The 13,699-nt window shown below is 41.1% G+C and overlaps 1 protein-coding gene across 4 annotated transcripts in view; it reads left to right on the forward strand.

Annotated features, from left to right (window-relative positions):
* The window catches only part of PDE9A (phosphodiesterase 9A), a 48,930-nt gene that overhangs the window by 29,485 nt on the left and 5,746 nt on the right, over positions 1-13,699 (forward strand). For all 4 annotated transcript variants that reach the window (XM_008497217.2, XM_030459810.1, XM_030459791.1 and 1 more), the window contains 6 exons: positions 1,614-1,695; positions 3,911-3,985; positions 7,063-7,149; positions 10,235-10,339; positions 11,968-12,050; positions 12,967-13,123. In XM_008497217.2, the coding sequence (XP_008495439.1) occupies positions 1,614-1,695; positions 3,911-3,985; positions 7,063-7,149; positions 10,235-10,339; positions 11,968-12,050; positions 12,967-13,123 (589 nt within the window). The remainder of the gene's footprint in view (positions 1-1,613; positions 1,696-3,910; positions 3,986-7,062; positions 7,150-10,234; positions 10,340-11,967; positions 12,051-12,966; positions 13,124-13,699) is intronic.

Genomic DNA, 13,699 nt, shown 5'->3' on the forward strand with positions numbered 1-13,699 from the left:
ACAAAATCTCTCCCACAGGCATGAGACATGTGCATGCTGGGGGGAGGGGGACAGAGGCATCCCAGGACAAGTGGAAAAGGTTTTGCTCCTCTTTAGGCTTGTCATCACTTGTGCAGTGGCACTTTCTGGATAATGTGTTACAGCTGCAATTAGAGATCACATCTAAGTTTAAAAAAAATATATAGATATGTGGGTGCATATATTCCTTCAATGGTATCCCAGAGTACACAGCTGTATTCTTGCATGTTTACATGTTGCTATATTTGCTGTTACATTACCAAATGACAGAGCAAGGATGAACAGCTAGGTTTATAAAAGTCATCACACACAGTGAATTGTGCATCTCTCCTTTTTAGAAGAGCAAAGCAGCCCCACTTGAATCCTCCAAATAGTTTTTGGTTTTTGTTTGGGGTTTGTTTTTTTTTTTTTTTTTGCTAGTCTGCTTTTTATACTCACCACTGGCAGATGCTAATAACATTATAGTGTCATTTAAAATAATGATCATATGCAGATAGAGTTTTACATTTGTAAAGGTCTGATGCATCCTGGCTCTGGTGTGTTACCCAGCACAGTAGAATGAAGACTTCAGTACTTTACTACAGCTGGAAATTATGGCTAGTTGGCTGACCCCCATCTAACCCTAACATTCAGCTCCAATTAGGGCAAGGAATGCCCCAATCTCTATTTTTATCATCCTAATACCCTTCACAATGGAGTCTTGAGGAAACAGCTTTAGAAACTATTAAGAGAATTTTTCATCAGCAGAAAGTCTCCTTAAACAGGACAGGAAAAGGCAGCTAGTTAAAGCCAGCTGACCTCCATGAATTATAAAATGGCAAAACTTTCATAGGATTCAGGCAACACTATCAGAAATTACAGCAGATATCAGTGTTAAGAGGAGAAAAGAGACCTAGATAAATTCCCAACAGAGAAGAGAAGCACTAAAAAGACATGCAATATGGAACAAGTGAAACAACTGTAAAACAGATAAATGAAGTTAATTGAATACTTTGGTTGGCTTCTTTTGAGGGAGTTAGTTTAGCTTTATTTGGCAGTAGTCTTGAAAGAAGGAGCAAGGATGATCCAAATGTTAGGACTAAGGGGATAAATGCAAACAGATCGACCTCACACGAGAATTATTAAAGTCCATGTGCTTATCAACCTGGCAAGCACATGCTGAGTTAAACTATCACAATTGCCATGGGTGATACCACAGAGCTCTCAGCTTTATTGTGCTCCCTGTGGCTGCAAGGTAAGAAAATGCTCTTGCACTGCAATGCAGCAACCTAGATGTTCCGCAGAGGATGTAAGACTGCTGTAATCCTCCCACCATCATGGTCCTCCTGCTCAGATGGGAAGAATATCAGCTTGGCCCCTCTACATCCAGAGGAAGGAAAAGCAGATAACTGGCAGTGGGTGGCAGGGGTGTTAAGGGGAGAGAATCCTAAAGAGGATCACACTTTTAAACCATTTGAGTAACCCCACATTAGATGGTTTGGAGAGTGTGGTAATCCTCCAGGCAATGCCTACTAAGAGAGCAAAGAACTTCTGGAATTTTTCAAGGCACTGCACTTGTGTTCCCACAATGTTAAGAGCTAAATATTTCATTTCAGGACTAACTGTCCCTGCAAGTACAGCTTTTTGGATGAAAACAAGAGGCTGACTCCCCGGAGGGATGTACCAACCTACCCAAAGGTACCACTCAATGCTTGCTCTTCCCAGAATCCTAGCATGTGCTTGCTATCCTGACAAGTGCTGGTTTACTGTGCATGACTTCCTAGCCATCTACCTCCTAGTTGTTCTAAGTCCAGGGCCTCATCCAAAACCCCTGGAAGCTTATAGAAAAAGCTGTTCTTATCTGCAGTGACATAGAATTGGATACTCTGTAGTCTTTAATGCTTGAAAGCTCATTAGTGTTTGAAATGTTAATGAATATTTTGCATTCATCATCATTTAAAGCTCTTCTGTCTAGTTGTACTTGTTTATTCTCCATATTCATAGCAAACAATCAAAAATAGCCTATAATATTGTACTCTAATTGAAAATAGTGCTTCTGCTTGTTTTTTTTCTAATGGATTATTTTTTAATTTAGAAATTAATTTATGGGAATGCTTCACCTAGGGAGGCAAAGAGAAAACGCTACATTGGATTCTCTCCAGAATGATTCATTGTCCCTGTGAATATGAATTAGTTTATTTGCTAGAGAAAACAGTAATGCCTGAAGAAAAATGTCTACTGGGCAAGTACAAATCCACAGTGACAAATGTGTTTAAAACCGTGCAGCACACAGGTAGCACCAGCAGTGTTTGCCCAGAGGAATTATTTAAAGCTACCAGCTTATGTCTGCTCAGTGAGCAGCTCACACCTTGGCACAACACCAGCTCACACATGTGCAAATCATATTTTAACAGTGGACAGTTGTTGGCTGGCTCAGCTACTCTGAAGTGCACATGGTAAGGTGTAATGCACGTGTCTGATCTGGATGTGCATCCCTACGTATTTGTCTTGAGAGACTTACAGAGCAATGAATTTTAGGTTTTGCTATTTATTCTGCTCTGCCTAGCATCTCTTTTAATTAACTTTTACACAAAGGGTTTGTGCTTCTGATTCTAACACATCTTTTTACAAAATGTAGAAATTCTAGACTAGATTTTTCCCCTTGATAAATACTTAATTCAACCTTTGATGTGCTACTGTGATATTAGGATCTTGGATTAACAACAAGCGCTACAAAGAGTAGTACTGACTGACTGGAGTAAACTGGTAGTCTGTATTTCTGTATTATCCCGAGACCAAAGCTCAGAGGAGTTTGGTTTAGGAGTTTGGGTTCTGTTTGACTGGTCTGTGAAATTTGTTATCAGTTCTCAAGTGCTTGATTTGTCCAATATCAGTGAAGCTACAAGTGATGAGTACACCGACAGAGTACAATGACAGAAGATGTCATTACAACACTGTTATCTAAAAACAAATCTGTACTGCTAATTCACAGTTTTCTTTCAGAATGTCACATTAAATGCACATTATATATGCAAATGCAAAAACCATTACCTCTTCAAGAAGGAAAAATTAATCTTCAGTGTTACTCTTCCTTGGATTAAGTACCAGCAGTTAGCTAGCTCAGAAAATTTCATTCACCTGCTCAGTAGAGCAAGCCCAAAATGATTAGAGGCAGCCTTGGTAAATGGGCCAATTGCAGCTACAAGAGTTTTGTGTACAAGAAAGATTCTGATCGATAGAGTCTTGAAAAGATTAATTGGTGGAGCTGAGATCTCCCTTGGTACTTTAACCCTCACACTTTCCTTTTTTTCATTTTGTATACAAATTTTAACTGGCTTTTGAGTTTGATTTTGTTTTAAGCCTCTGAATGTAATGATTAAAAATCACTTGAGTCTTGCAGGCTGACAACCAACTTGAAAATGTAAGTGTTCCTGAAAAAAATATTTTCAATGAGAGCATACATCCTCTGAAAGTATATCATACCCACCAGCTAATTTAGCACTGTTATCCTAGACACCTCACACCATCCAGCTGATGCTCTGCAGGCAGCAGAACCATTGCCCTGGCTGCAGTCAGGGATGGATCTGTGCCCCGTGCCCTTTATATCCCTGTGCTGGATCTACACACAACCCCATCCATCACACTTTCCTTTTCTCCCTAACCCTCCCCCTCCCTGCTCTGTAAGGATCTCCATTGCCCAGCATCCTGCCAGCTGATGCCAGGGTGGGCAGTGACCTGGCTAGGGGCTTGCTGCCTGCCAGCAGAGGGAGAGATCAGTTGCTTTGTCCTTAGGAAATATGGCTAAACCCAAAGTGAATGGAAACTTGGGAGTCCCAAGGAGACTCCTGCCAGTAGCAGGTCGCATGCCAGGCTGGAGGACCCTTAGGTAACCCCCCTGCCTTTCTCTTTGCAGTACATGCTGTCCCAGGAGACCATTGAAGCACTTCGAAAACCAACCTTTGATGTCTGGCTGTGGGAACCCAACGAGGTAAGGATGCCCTGTTAGCTGGGTTAGTGCTCTTTCTGAGAGCCAGCAAGGCCAGAAGAGCTCTTTGAGATGGTCTGCAGGGTTTTTCCCCTTTTCTACCCCTTGCTCTCTATCCTTTTTTATTTTCCATATCACACCACAATGCATTATTTTCCCTAACAGATGCCAGATAGATTATGCTGATTATCATATTCTGACCCCTATTAATTTTTTTCTTATTGCTCTTCCTTGTAATGTCCCACAACAACCAGTACACTATTATTACTGCCACATGAGTTCTCCCATGCCACTTCATCTGAACAAGTCAATCCCCAGCAAAGTGTATGCTTAACCACATCATCAATAACTCCACTCCAATCAATAAAGCAGCATGCTGCTGTGTGCAGAGGTGCATGCATTGATTCACACCCTTCTAGGCAATGTTTTTTCTGTGGTGTATTCTGAAGGGGTTGCAAAGCTGCATGCACAACCTTATTTCTTATTTCTTTGTTTTCTTATTTATCTTATTGCTATTTTTCTTATTGTTGTTAGCATCCCTTGCTCATGAATTGCATTGTAGAAGGTTCTGGAATGCCCATATGTAAACCTCTGTAGAAACGTGAAGGAGAAGCATGTTTCTGTAGTGGCCAGTTTATAATATAAAGTAAAACTAGATTGAGCAAATATGAGCGTATGTCACCTAGATATAAGGAAGAACAGGACTAAAGCAGGATTTTAGCATCAGATATTTCCTGAGGGAAGGACTGGGTGAGTCTAGAAGCACCCTCAACAGCAATCACCTTAATTATTTTCTCAGTCAGATGTTGTGTGTATAAAAGCCGTTCTGTCTCAGCACCTGTAGATGAACATGACAAGGAAAACCACCCCATACCCTCCTTCACAGTAACAGCATTTTTCCTTCAGGACATGTCATCCAGCTAGCAGAGTGACAGAATGACTCTCTGGTGGTTTTAGGGCCATCTTCCATTCACAGGCTGGCAGAGCTTCCCTTGGGCAATCTGTGCCAAGATGAGGCTGGTGCTCTGCAGTTACTGCTCCCTTTCCAGCCCTTTTTTTTATTCTGAACCATGGCAATGCAACTGCTCAGGCAAAATTCTCACTCCCAGGTTTGGAATGCCTATCAGGTTTTTATAGTGGGAGAGAATTACAACCTGCCAGGTGGACTATAGCACTGTTGGCTCATTGTTGTTCTGACTATTAAGAAAGAATAGGGAGAGACAAAAAAACCCATTATCCACGTATTCTTGCATGCTGAGGCATAGTATTTTAGCACAGTAACTCATTCAGAGCAGTAGGAAACACTACATGATGGCATGAACAAGGCTAGCAAGAAAGTGCAGAGATGAGACATGAAGTGCAAGGAGTGCTGATCAGAAATAAGATACTGTGCAAACTCTGGTGAGCCGAGCACCATATGGGTTTGCCTCATACTTTTACCTCTGGGTTGTGTTTACAGAGAATATTTCAATTCTGTCAATGCTTGTTTAGCAATGAGCATTTGCCCACATGCTCAGTGTGGGGCAGGCAGGTTATAAACCAGTCTCCTGTAAGCAAATTAATAATGTGCTCCATGGCATCTCAGTAAACAGAGCCACACAGGAAGCCTGCATTCTGTTTCCCAAATGCCCACTCACTTTCAAGCCTTAGAAAAGTCCAGTATTCAAGCTTTTTCTGTTGACCAAGAAAGCTAAAAACGAAAAGTGATATTCTCATGTGTTTAGGGGCATGTGCTTTGGGACTCAGAATCAACCTGCCACTCACCCAAAGCTCTCTTGGCAGCAGCTGGAGGGAAAAAGGCATTTCTGTGGGTAATTCAGACCTTCTAGATCAAGTTTATTGTCTCAGAAAGTATTTTCTGAAACTATTGCAAAACATATATTCAGCCTCTGGGGCTGGGAACAGGACAAGGTGGTCTACAGCAAAACGCTCACCGTGTTATCTGAGCTCATGACATGGTCCCTGAAGTCTTGCAGGAAAATCTTCTCCTTCCTGTTCAAATGACTCAAAAACAGCCTCCTGGTTGCTGCATGAACTATGTATATTCCCTGTATGAATATAAAGTTTCATTAGATGGAGTCATTCTGGAGCCTTTTTTAAGAGCCTGAATAACAGAAACCTAACCAAAAATGTCTCCAAGGATGTATTTTTTACATTGCACTCATTACATTAGAGCTTCTGGGTCAGTCTACAGTCTAAGAGCTGCATCTGCTAATACAATGGCTACATTTCATTCCCTGCTTTGACTTCAGAAAGCATTTGACTTCAGAAATGCAGATACATAAACTCCTGATGGTCTGGAAGTCTATTCATTTCTGACCAGTGTCACCTCTTAAGTGACCAGACACATCAGATTGCTAATACCATTCTTTTGCATTATTTTCAAACCCAGAAGATTAGCTGGGTTAATCTTCTACCCCAGAGCAGATATTGTTGCAGAAGAGCCGCCTGTGCCTTTGCATCTCAGCTCCTGGGATTCACACAGTTCACAGGAGGGGATGGTCACAAACATGCTCCAATTTTCTAGTATCACAATGGGAGATCTTTTGTTAATCCAGAAGCCTAAGTTAAGATAGTGGGTTTAGGAACTCATGACAAGTCATAAACAAAGAAAATATTGGCACATGTGTAGAATAAACATTTCTTTAAGGTTCTCTTCTGCTGTCATTTTGTATGCAGCCACTGAGACCTTTGGACTCAGTGGAAAAACTCCCACTGATTCCATTGAGAGTTAGAACATATCCCAGCTGAATTAGAAAAATGGCAATATTCCTCTGTGTGTGTGAAAAGAAATTGCTGTGATAGACATGAATCACATTTACTAAAGAAAGCTGGTGTGATTCAAAGCCCTGCACAAAACCTGTGAGGTCAACAGCAATCTGTCTACTTCAAGAAGCTTTCACAACCTCTCTGTCTCCCCTCTTGCACTATCTCTAATCATGCAATCTTTGACCATCTTTCATCTTACCAAGAGGGCTCTACAATTATTCAGTGCTTGCAAGGAGGAAATTCACTCTGCAATATATCATAAAATAAAGTGATATTTGTCAAGCCAATAACTTATCCATTCCTGGCTGCAGATGCTGAGCTGTTTGGAACACATGTACCATGATCTTGGGTTGGTAAAAGACTTCAACATCAATCCTATCACGTTAAAGAGGTGGTTGGTAAGTATTTCAAATTTCTGTTTTTTGCAATTTTTCAAATTCAAAAATCAATAAACAAAACATTTAGTCATGGAATCAACTTGACTCACATGAGCAGTCCCACTGAAAGCAGTAAATCTATCCAAATTCTTAAAATCTAAGCACTTCAGCAAATATTTGCATTCTTGTGGTAACAGATAACATTTTTTTAACTGTTCTGCATTTGTTTGCTGAGGTTTCTGGGGTATGCTCTTAGTACCTAATGTAAATGGAAACAAGTGTCTTCAGATATGGAAAAAAAAGACAATATGTGCAATAATCATTAGATGTGCTAAATCTCAGGGAGTAAAAGAGCAAGGCAAGAAGAGAAAATAATTGCTGAGAAGTTAATCAACTCTCTTTACCTCATTTTTTTAATGTTAAACATGTTGTAGACATGTCAGACATGATAATGATGATTCAGACCCCAACTAAGATGTCTAAAGAAAAAACACTGGTGTGTTTAAGTCAGTGTGTTATCAGGTCCAAAGGAAACTATAAGAAAAGGAGGCTATAAGAAAGCATTTGCTAAAAGGCTGCAGAATATATTTGCTTTCTCTAAAAAGTCATCATGTTTGAAGCGAGAAGACTAAATATTTTACCCATTGTTTAAAAAGGATCTGTATAGTTAGTAAAGCTTACATATCTATCTGACAAATTGATTGAAACTATAATAAAAAACATTATGATGTGAAGTTCACTTTATGAATGTTTTATACAATTCCTCTAGCAAAGAATAATATCTCACTAATCTCTTCTAATTATGTGAACAGTATGGACAAAATAGAGGGATCTATTTTACATGCTTTATGTAGACTCCCAGAAAGGCCTAAAAAAATTGCACTAATTTAGAAGGTGGGTGGAAAACACATAGCAAAACACTGGATTTGTCGTATCATCAAGTATAACAAGAGCAAAAAGCACCTGGACACCGTCCTACATGGAGCAGGGTCTGTCACTGCTTGGTGCTCTGCTGCTTGGTGAAGCTAACAAGGCATTAGGCTCATCAGAAGCCAGAATTAGGGATAAAATGGATCAGTGTTACCATGTCACCATAGAGTGCATAAGGCTTACCTGAGATATACAGTTAGGACTGATAAAGTCTTTTTAGAAAAATGGTATGACTACAGTAAAGGAGAGACAAAAAATTGCTGAGACCGAGGAAGTCTCTCCCTAAAGAAGGCAGATGAAAAGATCACTATTGTTGACTTTAGTAAGCTGCTGAACAGAAAGGGTAGGATGAAACCCAATACAGTCAAGGCTAGCATAGAGTAGATAAAACAGAAACTTTCTTCCTCCTCTCTCCCAGTCTGAAAACATGGGAAACAAGGTGATATGTCAACACACATCAGCATGCCACCCACAGTCATTACTGCAGTCAGCTTCCTGTTAGCTCACACCTCCAAGTAATTGGTTACCACCAGCGTTTAAGACAGTCTTGTTCTGAACAATGAGAGGAGTTTATTATGTATTTTCTACAAAGGTTAGACAGGATGAGATTACTTTTCTTAAACACTAGCTTCACAGAAAGAAGGATGATTAAAAAACAAAAACCCTAGGACTCTGCTTCAACCTGTGATACTTCACCAGGCACAGTATGGGCATCAGTTTGAACATAAGTGAGTAAGAAAAAGCCACCTCATGTATATGCTTGCTTTCTCACTTCCACATCTACTAGGTACAGAAATGTTCCAGAAAGAGGAGGAAAGGATGACTAATACAACCAATCACTCCATCCCTTCAGTCCTCTGAGTCAGGAGTCCCCTGGGATGCTCTGGGCTCCACTACTGGATGTACACATTACATCTGTGCAGTGTTGAACAGTGCCTGGGCATGACCATGGTGTCTATGTGGGTGTACTGCCCAACACCTGTGAGCCTAGCTGTCAACCTTATTGTGCCATTAGTTACTTATTAAAAAAAATAAAAAATAAAAAAAAAAAAAAGAAAAAGTAATATTTCTAAAGTCCTTGCCACAGAATAATCCGAGCAGCTTTTTCAATGAAATCCCCAAGTTCTCTTGATCTCATCTAGAGCTTTGAGGCTTCCTAGAAGTCAGGTCCCATACTGAAGGTTTTGGTCCTGCTGGGGCTTGAAGGCTTTTGAAGGAAATTCACTATTTAGCTGGAGAGGGGGACAGGAATTCCATTCATGTCATCAATCCAGACTCAGTAATTGAAGCATGTGCATAAGGATTTCCTGGGGTACAGGGTATGGAGGACTGAGCAGAGGGGATCCAGCAGCACTGCTGATACTTGGCCCTTTTGTGCAGGACAGGATATCAAGGGCTATCCAGTGCATTGGAATAATGACTGTGGCATGTGTTAGCCCAGCTGTGCCAGCTCCACTCAGCAAGCCCAGCTGACAGTAGTGACAACACATGGAAAGAGAAGCTTTAGCTTGCATTTGTAATGAGGGCACACAGCCAGGAGCTGTTGAAAGTTAAAACACACCAGAACCAGTCCCATGTGCCTGCATAGCTAAACCTCTCCCGTGCTGCCTAGCGTAGGAAATCCGCACAGGTATGCTAATGCCCGTGCATCCACATCTCCACTTTGCCAAGCAACACATCGCAAAGTGCCACCCCTGAGCATTTTCAAATGAAATAACAACTACATTTCTGTCTTGAAGATTTCAAAGCTGTAATTTGCATTCAGTGAGGGAGAGGAACAAGGATGTACTTTGAGTTCTTTACATGCCCCAGAGTCACCATTTAACCTCCACGCAGTTTGAAGTACAAATTCAGGATGAGAGCACAGAGTCCTATCTCAAGACTGAGATGCACTTGCAGCTGTGCTGGGGTGTTTAACCACTGTGAGCTGGTGTGAGAGATAAGTCACTATGAGCTTTACCTGCTGACAAATTCTTGAAAGACAGTAATCTCTCACCTTCCCCCAGCAAGGCAGAGTGTAAGAGGGCCTTGTGCTGTCATTCTGTCCTAGCAGAAAATAATAGGACTCCTGTAGGGATATACACTTATTCCAGGGAGTCTGGGAAGTGCATGTAATCATGATTTTATAAAGAAAAAGCTGTCCTGTCTCTGACTGCTTCGTTCCCTCTCTCTGCAGCTATGTATTCATGACAATTACAGAAACAATCCCTTTCATAATTTTCGGCACTGCTTCTGTGTGACTCAGATGATGTACAGCATGATCTCACTCTGCAGCCTCCAGGTATGCCCCACACCTCCACACTATCACTCCAGTTCCATCACAGGGCATGTATTGGTCCACTGAGCACCACAGCATCTGTGCCAATTTTTTGCAAACCATGCCAAGAGCTTGCTAGCAAGTGGTGAGCTTTGCAGTCCCTGCACTTAGAATCATAGAATCATAGAATTGGCTGGGTTGGAAGGGACCTCAGAGATCATCGAGTCCAACCCTTGAACCACCGCTGCGGTTGCTAGACCATGGCACTGAGTGCCACATCCAGTCTCTTGAAATATCTCCAGGGATGGAGAATCCACTACTTCCCTGGGCAGCCCATTCCAATGCTTGATCACTCTCTCTGTAAAGAAATTCTTTCTAATATCTAACCTAAACTTCCCCTGGCACAACTTAAGACCGTGCCCTCTTGTCTTCTTGAAAGTTGCCTGGGAAAAGAGACCAACCCCCCCCTGGCTACCCCCTCTTTTCAGGGAGTTGTAGAGAGTGATGAGGTCTCCCCTGAGCCTCCTCTTCTCCAGGCTGAACAGCCCCAGCTCCCTCAGCTTCTCCTCATAGGATCTGTGATCAAGTCCCTTCACCAGCCTGATTGCCCTCCTTTGGACCTGCTCCAGGACCTCGATATCCTTCCTGAACTGAGGGGCCCAGAACTGAACACTTGTTCAGTCCCTGGGAAGAGGAGGCAGAGGTGTTGTAATTTGAAGTCTGGTTGCCTGCTCTGCCACCCCCCCCCCCCCCAAGATCCCAAGCACCAGATCTCAGCTTTCTGAAGCTGCTGGAAAGCTACCTTCATCTCCTGGCTATCCCCAGTTTGTACACTGAAGATCTCATAACAGTCTAATAGTGTGAAATGCCTGTGAATCAGATCCAAAAGCCTACCAAATTATGGTCTTCATCTGTGACACAAAATGTTCCCACAAAAGGTTTTCTCCAAATGCTTGCACCTGAGCAAGCTACTGCAAATAATGCCTTGCATGTACTGTATGCAAGAGTCACATTCAACCCATACTTTGACCAAAATACAGGCATCATTTATTTTAGTTGACTAGATAGCTTGTGTTTATATTTACATTTAATTTCAGCACAAACCAGTTTTTGGTCAGTTAAAAAAACCTTTTCTTCTCCATAGTAAACATCCCAATTACTGGCCTAAGTCTACTTTCTTGGTAATAGAAGTATGAATAAAAACTAGCTTTAATCGAAGTTCATCCTATTCAGAAGCTGTGGGAATGTAATGCTTAATTTTTTTCACTTTTTTTGTAACTTTAGTTAGTGCAGACTCAATGGCAGCTAAGTTGTCTTCCTACCCTCCCTTAACTAGTAAGGATACTCAAATGACTTGTAAGAGACTGTACTAATATCTCAGTGCTTTTATATGATTTCTGCAGTGAGTTTCAAGCAAATTGCCTTCTCTAAGCAGCTTTTATTGAATGCACCAAAGGCAAATCTGAGTCATTTTTACTGGAAGGAAAGACAGAATTCTCTTTCTTGACTGAAGTAAATTGATCTATGGAAAAATACTTCATTTTGCTCAGATTTTTACTTCTCAAAAAAAAATTAAGGGTGCTTTTTCCACTTCTTATGGGGATAGGGAAAGTAGAAATAGTAATGCTACATTATTGTTTTGCCTTTTACAGGAGAAGTTTTCCCAAATAGACATTTTGATTCTCATGACCGCAGCAGTGTGCCATGACTTGGACCATCCAGGCTATAACAATACGTAAGTCTGTCTCTTGTTTTCTCTTCCCATAATATTTATTGGGGAGGTAATCCTAGCTGGCATTTTTGGTAGGTCAGGTTTTCTTTCTCACAATTTGAGCTGGCTATGACCTTCCCCCAAGGCCCTGCTCTTCACTCACATGTGGGCCAAGGCAGAGCTTTGTGCAAGCAACTCGGGTTGAGGTTGCCAGATATCCTTGGCTCTGTAAGGAAAATGCTTTTTCAGGTTTCTATTCCAACACTTTCCCCCACTCCTGGGAAAAGAAGGTAAAATTTTTTACAGCTCAAGGAGAGGGCATAAATGATTATAGCTCCACTGACTGAAATGGAATATTTACACTACAGTGCAAGGGATGACTTAACTTACTCATAATTTCAAAAATATAGATTATGAAATGCATATTATTCTATCTAATATCATGTGAGGAAGTTAGAATTCTTGACCCCTGGGCACTTTGTGTGCATGCAAGTGTGTGTAAAAAAGAGAGAGAAAGAATCCAATTTATTTGTAGACATTAAGTAAGGGCAGAACCCAATTCTGACTGGGATCAGTAAGAGTCTCCCCTTTGACATTAGTGGGGGTTGAATGAAGCCCAGGCAGTTCCTTCTGTGTTCTATGTCATTTTAAGCTATAGAAACTTGGTAAAATAAAAAACAAACAAATAAAAAACAAACTCCCACATAAGAAAAAAACCAATGAAACAAACAAAAAGAACAACTCACAAAAGGGCAGAGTGCCTGAGATTATATTAAAGTAATACCTGTTTTCTCTAAAAATCTGATTTAGCGTTAACAGTTGAGGAACAAACAACTAATTTAATAAGAATTGAAAAGAATGTAAGGAAAAGTAAGCAAAATGGTTCAGAGCAGCTGCTTTGTGTCTGTGAAAGAGTTCTCATTGTTTCTCTTCACATCAGCTACCAGATAAATGCACGAACTGAGCTTGCTGTACGCTACAATGACATCTCCCCACTGGAGAACCACCACTGTGCTGTGGCTTTCCAGATCATTTCCCAGCCAGAATACAACATTTTCTCCAACGTCGACCAGGACCAATTCAAACAGATAAGACAGGTATGAGTGTTGCTCCTATCAGTGTCATACAAACTGTTCCTGAAGATGTAAGCACAGAGACTTCCCTGCTGTACACCGAGAGTGAATCATTCTCTCTAGAAGATAGGACCAAAAAAGCCCCTCACACTAGGAGGATCCAAGAGGGATTCTTGGAAAATTTCCACAGCAGCACTCTCTGGAATGTCTTGCTGAGAAATAATGAGTACATCCTGACTATTAGAGCCTGTGACATTTTAGGGGTAGATATTTGTATTACTGTACGATCCAATTAGTGCTGACTGGGAAAGGATTAAGCTCTCATGGCAGAAGCTTATGCTTCCAGAGAACATTGTATTAATTTTGAGAGGGGCTTCAAAATGGAAAAGATTTACAGCAGCAGAGCACTTGTACTGTTGGAAGAGGCTCTGGTGGGCTGGGAGTCATCACAGTTATCCCTGAGACGGTGAACAGTGCTACAATTACCATTAGAGCACTAAAGGACAAAATTCAGTCTTTTTTCTATATTACATCTTCCTTACACACCAAGTGAAAAGCAAACCAATGTAAGGGCTCAGGTGCTGATCAGGTTGGAGTTAC

The sequence above is a fragment of the Calypte anna genome, chromosome 1, assembly GCF_003957555.1.
Source record: "Calypte anna isolate BGI_N300 chromosome 1, bCalAnn1_v1.p, whole genome shotgun sequence".
NCBI lineage: Eukaryota > Metazoa > Chordata > Aves > Apodiformes > Trochilidae > Calypte > Calypte anna.